Below are 17,559 nucleotides of genomic sequence, written 5' to 3'. Positions count from 1 at the left end.
CATGATCAGTAAAAATTTAAGTCAGACCAGACTTCGTAACCTATCAAGGTGGACAAGAAAGCATGGACCCAAGACCCAGTCTTGTTTGGGCCTGCTTTTTTGTTTTTCTAGGGCTCAAATCTGCCTGAAGACCTTTAGTAAACACTCTCTTAGATTGTGCAACTCAAGTCCTTCACCACATCTTTTTTTGAAGGTCCTGCTAAGGGTTTATATATCCTAGACCTAGACTGAAATGACTGAACACCCAGGACTTGTGCTCTAATGTTAATCTCTCAAGATAAATCAAGGCCAATCTTTAGAAGAGCTGGTCTCCTAGACAGAAAAGGAGAACATAGAGCTGCTGCAATAGATCTTAGCAGTGCACTCCAACAATTGTCTGTTTGAACTTGTCCTTTGCTCAGTGATTTAGATTTAATAGTCTATAATTCTTCAAAAAAATGTTTCCAATGTATCTGCACCTGTCTTTTGAGTTGAAGGAGAACAAGTCCTGATATCTAGAGGCAATGCAGAAAAAGGCATGTACCAAGGACATTAATTGATCACAAAAATTTGCACGGGAAATACAAAGGACTTCACCTTACTGGCATATCTTTTTGACTATGAGACATGAACATGAAAAGATGACATAAAATAGTTAATTTTTGCAGTGTGTGCAGGAATTGAAGAGCAGATCAACCTGTATTAACATGTAAATCACTTCAGGATGTGGAGCTATCACTCAGAGTGGAGCACCACTGATTTAATGATACAGTCCACTCAGAGCCCCATGTGCTTCATAACTGCACTATCAATCACATTTCTGTGTGGATAGATCTTAGTTGATTATTTCCATCCTGCTCTCAGACATTCTCTGTAAAGTGCACTTTGTGTCAAATTAATTCCCACTGAGAGCTGGTTCGTGGCTCAAGTTAACTAGACCTTTCCCTTTTCAATACATGTCCAGTACTTAACTCAATTCTATTTATATATCATGTATTTATATGAAGTTATTATTTTGTATACCTGATTGTTAGGCCTGAGTGTTGCTGCGTAAGTGCATTGAGTTGTATAGTAGGTGTTATGCTTTAGTCATTAAAGGAATGACTCAACATTTTGGGAATGACAGATATTTGGTGCCAAGAATAAGCTGAGATGATCGATACCACGCTGATGTCTGTACATTAAATATAATCCTATAGTCACTGGTAGCTTAGCTTAGCATCAAGACTGAAACAGGGAAATGCTTGGCCTGGCTCTGTCCAAAGGTAACAAAATCAGCACCTCTAAGGTGGCGTTTAGAACGACATTAGCTCTGCGTGAAGAACACCGGCCTCTCATTTATTTGAATGGGATCAGTCTGTTGACGCAACGGTGGTCTAAACTTAGAGGGCTCTGGCAAAACAACATAGGGTTGTCCTGCAAAAATGTTGAACCCGGTTCAACTTTTGCCGCAACACAGCATCATCTGGCAAGGTGCTACGTTGGCCAATCATATACATGTAAGCAGACATCCCTGGTGAATTACTTGGTAACATGCATGCTGTGTTCCTGCTGTTTACCTCACAATCGACACAACAAAAGATAAAAATAGTTGCTGCTGTGATAACTTTCCAGAGTTGTAAAATCCTGTCTGTGAGTATTACACGCCACTGTTTAGCGATAAGCATAAGCCTTTAAATGCATTAATTTATAGCTCCAAATGGACTCCCTCTCTTGTATTTCATTGTCTCACTGATATCTTAAACAACACACCCCCACCAATGCAGCCCCTTGCATTGTTTTAACGCAGGGCTGTTTTCAGGCTGTTTTCACCATGAGGTTGCCAGGCAACTAGCGGAGACTCCAGGAAGTCATTGTGCCTGACCAAGAATTCCCAATGTCCACACTCACGGACTCACAGACTTTAAGTCCGTGAGGGCTTAGGGTTGTCCCACTGTCAAATCGTCAAGTGCATGATGGCTCCCCAGCAGACATTTTGAGCCCTTTATGCACACTTTCGGTAAGTCCACATCTCTGCAGACTTTGCCTGAGGGAATTACGCACAGTTCATAGCATTGTGACGTCAGAAGTCCGGAAGCATAAAAACAAAGGTAAACAAAGGGGCACATGGGTGTTCAGCCTGGCATAGTGGGTGTGCTAGTATGCCTAAATTTACAAAGAAACACTACATTAACAAGGATTTAAGATGGTTTTTTCTCGGTTGGATACTACCTATCTGTTGTATACTTTGTTCAATGTATTATGTGCTTTATGAGTGAGCGGTTTTACTATTTTTGTCTTTTCTGTTTTTGTTTTAAGTGAGCTCACTAAAACAAATTCCAGTCAATCATGTTGAGAAAGTAAAAAAAGGTGAAATAAAAAAAGTCCTAAACCCACAATCGTACAAAACATGTTTTGGTGTCGTCAAGATAACATGATATGCTGCAAAGTACTGTCCCATTCCTATTTATACCATTTTGAGCCCTTGCAGCCTCTTGAACTCAAGCACTTACCAGGTGATGTCAGTTAAGTCCGTGAGGGTTCAGGGTTTAGGGGGGACATTGGGATCAAACCTTAGTCCAGCACATAACCCTAGTAAAACCACAAATTGCTACACCTACATTTCTCGCTCAACAAAGAAGATATAATGTGTTAATTAGTTAGCCTTAGAGATGTTTTTTTTTCTTCTTTTGGACAGACTAAGGCTAGCTGTTTCCCATTGTTTCCACTCTTTATGCTAAGGTAAGCTAACCAGCTGCTAGCTGTAGCTTCATACTTGGTGGGTAGTATCAATCTTGTCATCTAACTTTCTGCAAAGAACAAATAAGCATTATATTTCTTGTGTTGAAAAATTCCTCTCACCTGTCATCTGTAACTGCCATTTAGTTTAGTTTAGTAGATAAAATTACCAATGGACCAGTGAATTGACATTGCGTTCACATGGGAATTATTTAATGAAAAGTATGGTCGTATTACAATGTTTGACACCAACTTTCTCATTTGAATAACAAAATATGATATTACTACCATAACCAGTGCCAAACATTTAGCTATTTCCAGTGGATTTCAGCTCTTTAACCGTGATGACGTTTCCTTAGAAGCAGCATTTTGATGCCAGGTTTTAATAAAGGTGCACTTAGGCTTAGATGTAATGCAGTGATGTGTGTGTGTGTGTGTGTGTGTGTGTGTGTGTGTGTGTGTGTGTGTGTGTGTGTGATATAGAATGTAACTGGGTTAATTCAAAGAGTAATGTGAGGTCTGTATTGCTGGAGGCATATGCCATGCGTCCCACGTGCCTGACTTCCAAATGAATCAAGGCTTTTCCACAGTGTTGATGCCACTAGCGAAGTGCATAGGGCTTTTTCAAACACTAAATATTACATCAAATAAGCCTGGCTGTGTCTCTGGTGTCACTAGTGAAAGCAGAATCAGCTTTTCAGGCTCTCAAAATTGTCATTGCTGATTGTGAAAAGACTACTCTAGTGATTCTAAATTTAGTTCCCAGTCTGATTTGCAAGTTTGCGTTGAGATTTTTTGTTGACCCCAGCCTGCTAACTGACATGTTTAAAGTTGTCAAAAATGTACTCTGAGCTACACTCTTCTTTACAAAAGCTAAAGAATATTGAATGTTATTTATATGTATAGTAGTAGTCTGATCTCTTTATGATGGGATCAATGGTACATTTGTTCAGTCCATGGGGTCCTATTGAAGTGTCAGCAAGTAGTCTGTTGTTCTGTAGACAAATTTCTTATACTTAACCATCAATGAGAGTGATTATTATTCAAATATGCAGTATATATGATCAGTCAGGAATCATGACTATAGTATTTTGTATCAATGAGTTGTTATGTGTGGAACATGACATTGTGTGCTTGGAAATGTCTGATCAATCAAGCCAATGCAATCCTTGTATTTGAATGAGATGCACTGATACCGTTTCTCTTTCTCTCTTGACACAGGTTCTGATACCTCAATTCACAGTATTTGCTGATTCACACTAATGATCCGATTGTAATTAAGGCTGCTACTAATGATTATTTTCATTATCAATTAGTTGCTTGATTAGTTTCTGTGTCCGTCACTGTTTCCTAAAGCCGATGATGCAAACTAAAATGTCTTGTCCTGACTAACAGTCCGCAACCCAAAGATGTTAGGTTTCCTATCATAGAAAACTAAAGAAACCAGAAAATATTCACATTTAAGAAGCTGGAACCAGAGAATTTAAGACAAATGCTCTTAAAAAATGAGTCAAAATGATGAGTCAATTATCAAAATAGTCTGTGACTAATCGATTAATTGACTAATCATTGCGGCTCTAATACCAGGCTAATGCTCTTTTTTTCCCAATTTTAAAATCTTTATACTTCACCGCTTGGAAGTCTTTATATTCATTTTTATTTAAGATAACATGAGTTCAGGTATTGCTGTGACACTAAAATCTGAGCACTGAATGAATCATAGCGGAAAGACTTAATTTTATAATGACATTGACATTAAAACTGTATTTTGGTTTTGATTTATTAACAACGTTCTAATATATTTATAAAATACAATGTATCAGACATTGTCAGGGATAGAACTAGACTTATTTTCATCATTGTTAATGAAAATTGGTCACATTACGACAGATACCCAATCCTCTTAATAAGGTCAACATCAGGGCTGATACTAAACCAGTATATTGTACTCAATCCTAGTTTGGGATGAAAACATTAAATGTCGAACATTTGTCCTACTTATATTGAACCAACTATCAGCACTTGATGAAACATGCCGCATCTAACATCGAAAGCATTTTCCTGGAACTTGAGTTTCTATTCATTTATCCAGTCAAATAAAGAAAAGCAAACAACCTGGAAATGTATTTTGGTTCTCCTGGGAAGTCAGAGACTACTTAAATAAACATTTTTGGCTCTAAGCCCCAAACAACTCTTCTCTGAGTTGCTCTGTAATCTCATGGATGCAGCATTGTGCTCACTTAACCTTGCAGTAAGCTGTTGCCTTATTCTGTGAAGTTTAAATAATACAAGTCTGAGAGGGCAATCAAATACTCACCGAGAAACAGTCAGTAATAGATCTGAATCTCTCCAGGTTCAGGTTGTGCAGCTTGGACTTGGCTACAGGACTTCAATAATTTGAAGTTTCAAAGTCTTCTAGATTGTAATTCACCCCATTGTGTTTTTGCTGAGTGGTGAGTTAGTCATTGAATTGCTGTCCACGTTGCACTGTTGCTTGTAATCCATCATTGCAAAGCAGCCCGCCTCCTTCCCAACACTACAGCACTCTGACACTGTGTCCCAACTCCTCACCCAGTGCCATTCCTTCAGTGTTCCTGGTCCATAATTGGTTTGGCTACATGGGGAGTTTAATGCATGTTTGAACATTGAACACTGTTGTTTTACTGTCTTTTTTCCCCCTTCTTTTTAGTAGTTGTTGACATTTCAATCAAATGAAAAGGTGATCTTACTTCTTCTCTTTAACAGATTGAGAAGATCATGAACTTGATCGGAGCAGGCATTGAAACATCCAAAAACAAACAGCCCACGCCAAGCTCAGGTAATGCTTTACCACCTATCCTGTTTCCATGATGATAGAATTTAATTTATGCGGTATGAAGTAATTTTTCTCCCAGAGATATGTGGTGTGTAATTTATTGGTTACTTAATGCAAAATGACTGGGTCTGGGGGATTAAGTGAGACTTATTCATTAACCATTTATTTTTACTCTTTAATTGCCCCGGTGCTTTATTGATAATAGTCTCATAGAGTTTAATGAACGGGAAATATATGTAATGTTAGCAGCAACCCCCTGCAACCATGTGACTGATTACATTTGTGAGCCTCAACAGCTTTTCTAAGAGTTGCTATTCAGTATTCAAAGACACCTGAAAGGACGGAGGGTAGTTTTGTTGTCCTTATAAGTCACAGTGATTCAAACCGACATTTCTTTGGCACGTCACTGTTGTTCTTTGTTACACACAAGCTTTCCAGTTTATGAGGAAATCAAATTCTAAATTCACTGTCATATTTTCTTTTTATTCCTAGTGTTACTGTATATCTCAATAGGGCTTGAATTGATACTACGCTTCATCAAGTGTCCTCCAGGCTGTACAGAGGGAGAAGCCAGCTGGCAAGAGCTCAGTTTGTTTAGATAACACTCCTGAGTTGATACAGTGTAAACCTACCTCCATTAGATACTCTGCCATAAGGGGGTTTCATCATACAGTATTGTGTAACAGCTTCTGTGGGTCTGCGCAGGACCGCCTTTTACAAGTCTCGTTAGATTTATTTAGATAAAATTTTCATCAGCTACAATATGCGCAGTAAGCTTCAAGGACTAACAATGTGCTGACCACGGCAAGGTGTAATTCCACCCAAGCTGAAACAAGACAGAACAGAAATGTGTGGCTGTGATAAAGGGATATAAAGCAAGGACACAGAAGAATAAAGAAAAAAACGACACTGGAATTAAGAGAATTAAGACTTTTACTGCTGCACCTGAGGTCATGAGGTCTTTATATTATCTCTTACATCGCCGTCTTCCTATAATCCCATTACAAAGGCTGACAGTGTATACTGATAGTTTGACCTACAGTATGCAACCAATTTAAAGATCCCCTCCAGACATGTTTTAAGACATGAAAATCCTCAAGTTGGAATAATAAATTGTGTCTGACATGTTTTTTTCCACAAAAAAATGTTGAGGTAGCTTTTTTTAAAAATCCTTTAAATGACATCTACTTCTTCTCCCTCATTGAAAAATACAGAATCTATGAATATGCAAATATTGTTCATTTTAATTGTTTTTAATTGTTTCTTACTGTACAAGTCCATTCTTAGTGTGCAATAGAGGCTTCAAGCGTCCACATCATATCTTATGAGATGTATACCGGCCCCTCGATCGGATCCAAACTACTTGTGATGTCACAAATCATGCTCATAGAGGCACCCCCCTTTATAACTCAGATTTAAGGTGAGCACAGAGACACTTTCCACTTTCAGCAGATGAATGTGGAAACAGCCTTCTAGTGTCAAAGTCTGCACATACATCTTTCTGCACAGTGAAGCTCAAATATCCAACTGAAGGAGCAAGAAGAAAAGCACAATTTTGACCAGAGGGGGACTTTAACTAAATTAATATACAAAATGTCAAGGATTTTACTCATTTCATCAAATTGACTGATGCGGTCGGTGGAAGCTACAAATCTTTTAATTTCACATGTTAAACTTTAGTTTCATTTATGAATTTAAGATGTAGATGAATTAATTTATAGAGAGTCTACTAATTCATTCTAATATCTTTTTAACCATCATGTAATTCTAATATAATGTAACCAAATTATTATTTACATTTGTTATAATTTTAAGCCAAAAGGAGAAGCAATCTTATAACAAAGCTTGTGTTCATCTATGATTTTAATTGTAACTTGACTTCAAGCGTTTTTTAAATTAATTGCTATCCCAACAATTAACACCTGAGGTTATTCCGCGTTACATAAGAGGAAATATGTTGTTTGTTTGTTTTGTTTTCTTCACGTATAGGTGTGTGCTATTTATAGGCCTTGTTTGAAGAACAGCATGCTGAAAGTGTCCCAGATTCAGCTGAGTCATGCAGTTGCTGCTCCGATTTTAATCGGAGATTGTGCACAAGTAGTTTCCAGAGGTTGCGAGGATACTTTTGTTGCTGTTTTTGCATGTGTCGCATAGTAAAGAGGTCATCTTTCTTTTTGCACAATGTAATGAAACGGAACAAACAGATACCCTTCAGAGCCATCGCCAAGAGAGGGAGGGAGAGAGAGGAGAGGAGAGGAGAGGAGAGGAGAGGAGAGGAGAGGAGAGGAGAGGAGAGGAGAGGAGAGGAGAGGAGAACTATAGAAAGGAGGATTACACAAATATGGAAACCTAAATTGTCACTCTTTATCCCACCTTTATCTTTCTATTGTGACACTACTGGGAAAACCTTATCCTTTATCCTTGTTTTCTTGTAGTTTCCTTCCATCCACCTTTTCCCTCTTAATATCAGGACCCAAGGACGCCCAATTCATCTCGAAGAAGCACATTTCCGAACATCAGATTTCCAACAAACAAACAGCCCTGCAATTTTGTGCCATTCTGAAATGCTCAAGGATGAGGTTGTTTGTGTTGTGTGGCCATCACGAGTGCCTCGATTGTGTGCTAAGAGAGCACTGAGTAAATGAGCTTAAAAAGAGAGAGGGAGTGGAGAGAGAGCTGAGCTAACAGCACACAGGAGGCATCGGCTCGGTTTGTGTACAGGCACACTCTGACGTTCAAAGGAAAAGAGTCCGCCTTCAGTTTCCCTGAATTAATTCAGCTTTGCGGCTCATTTTCTCCAGTGCTTGGGTGTGTTGACAAGGAGCTAGTGCTTTTCTCCTGCTCTGATAAAGAGGCACGGCTTTATCTAGGCACAACCTCTACCTCTTCTTCTGTAAATAGGTCTTTCTGGGTGCTCCTCAGAGCCAAGTCTAGACCTAGCAGTGCTCAAACAGTACAGAAAGCCACTTGGATAGATTTGACAGCTTGGCCTGTTTAACAGGGGATAAGACAGTGACCCACTTCCCCCCCACGGAGGAGCATTGGATACTCTGTCAGTCAGTAATTAGGTCCTACTACAGTGGGAGGTGTTGCTGTCCCAAATGAATGGAAGTAATTGGAAGGGGTGGCTGGTATTTTTAACAGTCTTTGTCTGGATATTGTGGTGTAAGAGCGGACTTTGGTATGAGGCTCAGGAGGAAAGAGTAAAGAAGGAGGAGGGGGAGTTGTGGGATCTCGTAGTGAATCATAATTAGTCCACTTCAATCCTTCTTACTTCCTATTACCATCTTATCTCGCCCATATGTTTCATCGCCTCCTCCTCTATTAGTCTTTTTCTGTCTCTTATCTGTCTCCTGCTCATTCTCTCTCTCTTTCTCTCTCTCTCTCTCCCTCTTTCCATCATTCTTCTCCTCAGTCAGAGCAAATCTGACAGCAGCCTCTCTCTTCCTGATAACGAATGATGAGCACTGGTCCTTGGTGGATGACTGACGGGTCACGGAAACCTGACCTGGCCTTTTACCTGATCATTAACGCAGAGCAACAGCGGTACAGGCGGGCCAATTATGGAGGAGGTTCAATCAATAGCCCTTCACTTTGCCTCCCTCTGTTGGCACTGCTTCTCCTTGCCCTGACTGCCTTACTGACTGGCTGACTACCCATCTGGGAATGTGTGAGGTGATTGCAAGCAGCTTGAAAGCCTGCATAATTACGCTCTGCCTGCAGCTGTACCCAGATAACACCAGTGACGGACGCAGTAAGCAGCCCCGCATAGGTGGGTGCTATCGCTCCCCGTGTAGACTGTGGCAATTCTTTCCAAGTCTTTTTACCCCACATCTATCTGAATTTTATATCATCTCACTCCTTTATCCGGGCTTTATCCTGTAAGTAGCCACCGTTGTGCTTGAAAAATGGTTGATGTGACATGAACAGCTGGAAGTACATAATGGAATTTGCCTCTTTTCTGTCATGCTGTATGACTGCGTGAGATGGAGAAGAAGACAGCACTTGAAAGAAGTGTGTGCACGTCTTCTCTTCTCTTCTCCCATTCTCCCTCTTCTGTATGAGTGCATTAGAGACTTCTGCTGACTTGAATCAATGCTGCCCCCCCTCGTTCTATCATCAAAGTAAGATGTAAATGAATTAAAGCCATCTGCTAATAAGCAGGGGCTTGAGAAGGCTCTTTATTTCAATATCCCATGTTAACCTAAAAAATTGGCGCCGCTCCTGCAGAACAGGATCAGGTCTCCGTCATCCCATTACATTCTAGTCATTCTTTGCAGAAAGGACTGTGATTTGGGGGGCTCTCAACGCTTGTTCCTTGCCTCTGATGGTAGTGTCCTTTCTGCACTGGCAAGATCAGAGTGCCTCTGTGCAATTCTAATCAGTGCAGTGGGGGGAGAGGTGAGGTAAGGTTAGAGAGAGACAGACAGAGAGGAGCAAGTATATGTGCATTTGTAAAATAGACGAGGGAAAGGGGTAGAGAGACGATGAAGAGTGCATGTGTGTGTGCATCTGTCTGTGTGTTTGAGAGCGAGAGGCAGAGAGCGAGACAGAGCGAGGGAGAGTGCAAGCCGTGCAGAGAGAGAGAGAGAGGTAGAGGGAGGGGAATTGATATAGTGGGAGAGGGAGAGGTGGTTACGTGGAGCAGCACCCCACTTCATCAGGCAGCATACGGCAGCCCTGCAGTGCGATCACACAGTATGGGAATGGGGCTATGAGAGCGAGAGCGAGAGAAAGAAAGCAGAGAGACACGAGAGCGAGGAGGGGGGGGGAGTTAAAAAAGAAGAGCTTGAGGGATTTGCTCGGATGAGAAGGGGGGATGATCACTGAGTCTGTTGCCTGTCGTGGATGTGGTAAGGACGTGGCAGCAGTAGCTGAGGCTGAGGCAGATCTGTGGTCTCCTGTGTAGAAGTAGCCGGCGTCAGGACGTTATGCCCTGTGAGCAGTGAGGGGTAGCGTGTGTGAGCCAGGAGCAGCTGCTGTGACTGCATCTGCACTGCCTGCATGTCTCAGACAGGCAGGGGATGCAGCAAACCTCTGCCCTGAGCACACAGGCTGCTAGCTGTACCCAGCGAGGAGAAGAACCAGGTGGGCTAGGGTGGGAGTGGGGGGCGCCTGCCTCAGGAAGGAGCTAGCTTAACCTGCACTGTGGTCCTGCAGTGATACTCGCTTCAGAGTAAAGAGACTCACCTGCCGTCTGTTGGATCTGAACCTGGATTTACTGCTTTGAGAGATGAGAAGCACGTTCTCTGGCGGAGTCGCACAGCCAGCCAGCCAGCCAGCAGCCTGCTGAAGAGTGTGAATGCTGGGCAGCACAGGGAGCACTGGCACCACCAAGGACACCAAGCCTTTTTCCAGTGGCAGACAGTTTACCTGGAGCTTTATCAAGGAATCTATACTTGGATTTGATTATGAATTGAGGAGTTTGGAATCAGCACATCAGCAAATCCTAAGCCAACAATTCTTTTTTGATGTAGGATTTACAATATGTCTACCTAACCATACTCCTTGTGGCTCTGGAGTAAGGACGAAAAATGATTTAAGCAAATGTATATTCCTTGATCAAAAAATAACATGAGTACCTCAACAGTACTTTAGAATGCTGCTACCTTCATTGTATGAGCCGTGTCCTAGCTCTCAAAGAGGTTGACCAATGAAGCCATGGGACTCAGCCAGAGCTTTACAAGTATGTGGTGAAAACCCTGACAAATTTATTTTTGGGGGAACTGAATATTTCTGTGTTACACCCTGATGGAGTACTTTCTGATTTTAGAAAAAAAAAATGATGGGGATAATTTTAGCAGAGTAAATAATGTGTGATGTATGTGAAAATGTCTGATTTAGTGATAATTAATTTCCATTTTCCCTCGGCCTGAAAATGATCTAATCTCATGACTTGTAGTGTTCATTATTGTTATGTTTTTGGACTAGCCAAGCATTTGTTTTTACACTCGCTCATCTGCTCACTAAAGGAATGTTTAGTGAACCCTGTTTGTTGGAAGATGCCGTAGTGGCTCAGTCCAACATATCTAACAGTACCAACCTTCAGATGGGCTTCTTTCCCTGCACTACCTCCACCCTCGCCTGACATTTCCAGTCAGTCACACTAACACCAGTGGGTGTATATTAGCCTAGTCAGTCCCCTGCAGGGCTTGAGCTGGGCCTGCAGCACTTCCTACCCTCCTCCTGTGTTTGAGTTAGCCGGGCCCCCGCCTGTACCGTGGGAGCCCCTCACCCCCGGCCTGGACCCTGTCTCCCCCCCACCCCGCCTGGTGCTGCTGCACTCGGCTCTGCCTCTGCTGGCCGAGGATGATGTGGCAATGCCATGTGTCGTCCTCTGAGTGCCGCTGCTACCGGCTGAACGGCTTCTCCCTGCTGAAGCGCTTCCCTCTCTCGGCAGATGGGGCCTGTGGTAAAGCCCTGGACCAGCCGGTGGGAGAGTGGCTGGAGCACGTGGGGCTGCCGCAGTACGAGAGCAAGTTCCTGCTCAATGGCTTCGACGACCTACGATTCATGGTGAGTCACCTGCAGCACGTCATCTCAGGGGTCGGGTCCACTTTACATCACTCAATCTCTCCCTCCGTCAACCAAGCTGCATTTGTCTTTTTATGTCACCACTCTGCTCTTTCACCCTCTGCTTGTCTCTTAGCAGCTCCACCCCCCCCACCCCCCACCCCCCTACCCCTCCTTCTCTTTCCCACTCACCCCTGCACCCTCTCTCTTCCTTCCCCTTTTCCCCTCTCCCCTTCATAACTCCTCTTCACCTCCGTGCGATGCATGACCCTGCTAAGATTTATAGCCCCTCACTGAATCCCTTTAAAGAATATGGGCTGTCACCAATGGCAAGACAAATGACAACCGAAACCCATTAACTTTTCCCAGCATTCCCAATCATGCTATCTCATTTACTGTACAATTCTACAGTCACCCCCACCAACCCCTGTATTGAACCTTCTGATTTACAGCCACTGGACTTGACCTCTGCATACAAACAGTCATATAAACATACAGTCCTCAATCTAAATATACTGTGGTTTATTCCAAACACACTTTGCATGGTTGCTTGCCAAATCTCACTAAATCCTCTACCCATTATGCTTTGTACTCTGCTTGTGGTGCTTATGAGACGGTCTTGCAATAAATGCACAATGTATGATTAGACTGCAGTAGCATGCTCTAATGCTGTATTTATATACTGTACACTTGTAATTTTTAGATTTTAATTACATGTGTTTGCATGCAGACATTCATTTTGGGTTGCAAATGTATCATTTTACCAGTAAGTAGATTATCAAAAGCCACATTATCTGTCCACTGTGATTGTTGAAAAAAACGATCTGACAGATTAGTGTTTCTGGAAAGCATTGACACATTTTTGCATGAATGTTTTGCAGTTTTTAAACAGCCCCGTCAGATTACATATCGATAAATTCATTTAACTGCAGCTCAAAAGATGCCCACAGTATGACTCAAAGCGTTATTGTGTTTCCCGTAAAGAACATTGCAAGTAAACTTGATATTGCATTTGGCAATGATTGTAGAAAACACCATTACATTTTCAGTGCCCCGGTCATGTTATTCTGAAAAACATGACTGTACACCGTAAATAACTAAGCCCAAAGGGTAAACACGGGCATTTCTCAGACTACAGAGCTGCATTAGCACTATGGGCTATATGTTACATCAGTTTGTCACAGCTGAGCTCAGTTAAGTGAAACCAGTGAGCTCAGAGGGAAAGTGGTTGTATTCACAGAGCGTTCCAGCTGAGGAGTGCTGCTCTCTGATCTGTTTTTCTTTCTGCTAAGGCGTGAGATCACAGCATAATGTGATCACTTTTACTATGAGATGCTGTGCAGATAAAGGCTTTAGACTCAGATTTGTGTTTGTTCACGAGGTGACAACAAGCCCAACAGGTTGCGGTGTGTGTGTAGTCATAGTAAAGGAAGAGTGATATGGATTAGAGCTAGACCAATAAATTGCTGATATATCAGCCAATATGAGCTTATTGCAGATATTTGTGTGTACGTTGGCCAATAACTGCAGTACAGAAACGCCAAGGATATGTGATAACAAATTTAAAGGATCTTTTTTTTCTCTTTATAATTATTTTGGGACATTGTATGATTTAATTTGATAGTGGACAGTAGAAAGGTGACAGGAAATGAAGCGAGATAGAGGTGATGAATAAAATTCAAGTCTGTAATCAAACTGGTAACATTGCCTTCATAGTGAATGGTATGAGTCTTAACAATGAGGCCATTTGGATGCCCCTTAAATCTAAATGTCTGGTTATGCTACTGTATGAGTTATTTTTAAAAAATCTGCCGATATATTATTATCATATTCAATATCGGTGTCTGCCTTTTATATGGATAAAAATCTTTCATCACTGTATTATTATATTGCAATAATCAGATATACTTTATCATGATATATTACATTTTCTGTAACTTAAATTGAGAAACAGTTTCTAGATAAAAAATCCTGTTTTTCATTAATTAATCAAAAACAAAGGTAAATAAATAAATTGAAGCAATGATCCGGTAAATCCGATACCTCCATAAATCAGTCCTACTTACTGATTAGCAACGTTGTCCACAACATCACCACACATCACCAGAGATGTTAAAGAAAGAGCTACCTCACTATAAACTGCACAGCAAAATCTCTACTGGTTGACTGATTTTTATCGCCTCAGGTTGTGTATTGTTATATCGCCCGATACTAATATGCAGTTATCTAGACATAATTTAAAGGAAAACAAAGCCACCGTATTGTCTCAACGACTGGGTCGGATGATTCCATGTTGATCAAGATTTCCGGGGCGTGAGATGAGGACTATGGGTCATTAGGCATTCTGATGTTCATTTTCATGCTAATGTGTCTGCTGGACTTGATGCATCAAGGAGATAAATCATTAGTTTCACAAGGCAAATTACACACGGATATTTACGAGGATGTGGAGGTTGCAAACAAGGGAAAGGTCAGAGTAGTCAGGCAGACATTGTGAATGTTTAATATTGTGCCCTTTTAGATTCTGCCAGACTAGTTTCAAAATGTGATCAATCTAAGTTCATGCTGAACTTAAACATCCAGAGTTTGTTTGCGGGATTCATTGCAAAGAAGAAGGCAGCACAATGTGTCTCTTCATTTAATTCAATGTCATGTTTGAATGCATTTTCGCCACAATGAGGAACAAAACTATGAAGCAGATTCTTATCACACTATCCATAATGTCTGCGAGCCAGAGGAAGACAAAATCCCCACCGTGTCTATTCTAATTCTGCAGTGGCAGGGATCTCAGCATGAGAGCTGTACTATACCTACAAACAGCCACTGTCACAGCTTAAGCACAGTGCCGCCTGGGAAGTTTCCTTGGTCCCGCCCACCAGAGCAAGAGAGCAAGCGCTCACATGAGTCGGCAAGGCTCTCTGCATGTGATGATTGCTCTGAGATGCAGCTTTTGAGGGATCATAAATTATGAACAGCTGTGTGCCCATTCTCATAATTTTTACACGATGATTATCATTTTGTGCTCCTTTCATGCTACCAGAAGTGGGACGCCCGTAGCTTTCATTCTCTTGGCCTTCATGCCCGCACATTTCATTTACAGTCAAAAATTCCACATCATTTCTTTTTCTTAAGTGTTACGCTTTGTTGCTCTGATGTCCAAACTAATGTGGCGATGAGGAAAATTGTCTACTGCAAAACATCTTAGAAGTTCCCCATCAGGCATTTACATTGCATCTATCCTGCATTAATATTGCATCAGATTCTGCAGCTCCCTCTTTCACAAATGTTATAATATGGAACTCAACATACATATTGTAACACATATATTAAGTCTTTTTTTATTTTTTTATTGTCAGATCATTGTCACGCCTACTGACTCTTGAAAAACTAACAAAATTTGATTTTTCTAAACAATTCCTCTGTGGGGCAAAGCAATAGAGCAATTCTAATTCACTATTGCATTAACTGAGTGCATTTAGTGAGATGAAGGACTTCTACCATGGCTACATCTGCAAGTCGTATCAGATTAAATCAAACTACCATAGCTCATAAGCTATGTAAGAACTGAACCATACATTCCCGTCACATGTTTCAAATGCAGCATGAAATAATAAGTTTGCCGAGTCTCCCGAGGCATCATCAAACTTCAAACTGTGTTAATAGAAGTGGAGAATCTATTTTGGGCCTCCCTTACATCAGACCCCGCTTCATTTTGACCTTTATTCTAGCGATCAGCACCCTGATACAGGGCCTGTGAGTACTGCTGCATTGTGCTCTGAAGCCAATCCAGTAAGAGCAGATTGAATAAAGACTACAGAACATTTTAACATTCTTGGCCAAGAAGAATCAATCTGCAGCAGTCCACAGGGAAAAACGCTTAGCTCCACATTTTCAAGGTTCCCCTTGTATCTTTATTCCTGCCTATAAACCGGAATAAGATGACAAAGCAGCTGAAGCTGTGAATATGAACAACTACATGAAATAGACAAGAATCTGCTTGTCAGTCAAGATTTCAGGGACCCAAAAAAACCATTGTTGTTCATTGTTTCTGTTGTTCATTGTTTCGCTCCTAAATTAAGGAATTGTTACAAACTGTAGTGAAGTATTTTTATTCAATTTCCTTGTGGACTGTTTAGTTTCTATCAATGAAACACAGCGGCAAAGAGATCCTGTAGAAGCTGCTGCAGTTATGAACGCTTTGTTCCCACAGAGTTGCACCAGATCAGATTGATTACTCTTGGCATGCACAATTTATTTGACTTCATTGTCCTCCCACTCTGGTGTTACTGCTTGTGTCAGAGATGTGCATATTCTGCGTGTGTGTATGTGTGTGTGTGTGTTTGTGCAGATACAAGTTTGCCCCGGTAGTTATATTGTGGAATATGTCATGATACTTTTATTGACCTATGATCTTACACATTTGTGTCTCATATGTCAGAATAGTGTGTTTTATGTGTAAATAATGCATGCATGTGTGTAAGTAGGGACATTTAAATTATTGCTTTGATATAGTTCATGATCGATTACTGATTTCTTCTTCTTGTATTGTACTATTGTATGTCCATATTGTATCTTGTCTCTGTGCTTGTGTGTGCGTGTACTTGTGTGTGTGTGACTATTTGTTTGCATGCATGTGTGTATGAGTGCGGCTGTGTGTGAATGTGTTTATTTGTATTTGTGTCTCTTGCGTTTCCACACATGCAGGGAAGTAACGTGATGGAGGACCAGGATCTCAGAGACATTGGGATCACTGACCCAGGACACAGAAAGAAGATCCTCCACGCGGCACGCAGCTTGCCAAAGGTACTTAACATCATAACTTGACCTCGGCACTGAGAAAGGATAATGAAAAAAAAAAAAAGAGAGAACGTTGAATTGTTAGTCTGCTTATGAAAATGAAAGATAAGCAAAAACATATAGGTAATAGTGGAGAATGTTATTTTGATTGTAGATAGATACATTTGGCATTTTGTATACCTGAACAATACTTCAGAGTTGAAAACTTCCAATATAGAACAATGGAAAAACATTTTTAAACATGCTAGTGGCGTGGCAAAGTTGGTCGGTCCACCGCTTTGGTCCAGACTGAAATATCTCAGCAACCATGAGGTTGACATTTGTAGTTTTAAGTCAAACACTGTATCTCAAAAACTATTGTATAGATTGCCATGGACTTTGGTACATACATTAATGTGACCTTTAGGATGAATTGTAATAACTTTGATGACCCCCCCCCCTCCCCTGACTTTTCATTTAGTGCCATCATCAGGTAACATTTTTTCAATTTGTCCAATACTTATTCAGCTCATGACTGAATACTTGCAAAACTAATGACATTCACATCAGCCCAGCTGTGCTAGTGCTAATTAGCAAATGTTAGCATGCTAACAAGCTAATCTTAGATGCGAACATGGCAAACATTTGATCTGCTTAGCATCAGTATGTAAATTATCATTGTGAGCATGTGAGCATGCTGATGTTAGCATTTAGCTCAAAGCACCACTGTGTTGATGATGATATAGATTTGGTGGCAA

The 17,559-nt window shown here is 41.0% G+C and overlaps 1 protein-coding gene across 8 annotated transcripts in view; it reads left to right on the top strand.

Moving 5' to 3' along the window:
- The window catches only part of anks1ab (ankyrin repeat and sterile alpha motif domain containing 1Ab), a 44,455-nt gene that overhangs the window by 11,921 nt on the left and 14,975 nt on the right, over nucleotides 1–17,559 (top strand). For 7 of the 8 annotated variants that reach the window (XR_010928124.1, XM_067586581.1, XM_067586582.1 and 4 more), the window contains 3 exons: nucleotides 5,443–5,515; nucleotides 11,913–12,028; nucleotides 16,730–16,828. Coding sequence is in view for 7 of the 8 variants with exons in the window: in XM_067586581.1 (XP_067442682.1) it covers nucleotides 5,443–5,515; nucleotides 11,913–12,028; nucleotides 16,730–16,828 (288 nt within the window). In the remaining variant the exon portion in view is untranslated. Of the gene's footprint in view, nucleotides 1–5,442; nucleotides 5,516–7,847; nucleotides 9,285–11,912; nucleotides 12,029–16,729; nucleotides 16,829–17,559 lie in introns of those variants that run through there. The other variant, XM_067586587.1, reaches the window with a different exon arrangement.

The sequence above is a fragment of the Thunnus thynnus genome, chromosome 4 (assembly GCF_963924715.1).
Source record: "Thunnus thynnus chromosome 4, fThuThy2.1, whole genome shotgun sequence".
Classification (NCBI taxonomy): domain Eukaryota; kingdom Metazoa; phylum Chordata; class Actinopteri; order Scombriformes; family Scombridae; genus Thunnus; species Thunnus thynnus.
This window is presented reverse-complemented; position numbering and strand designations above follow the sequence as displayed.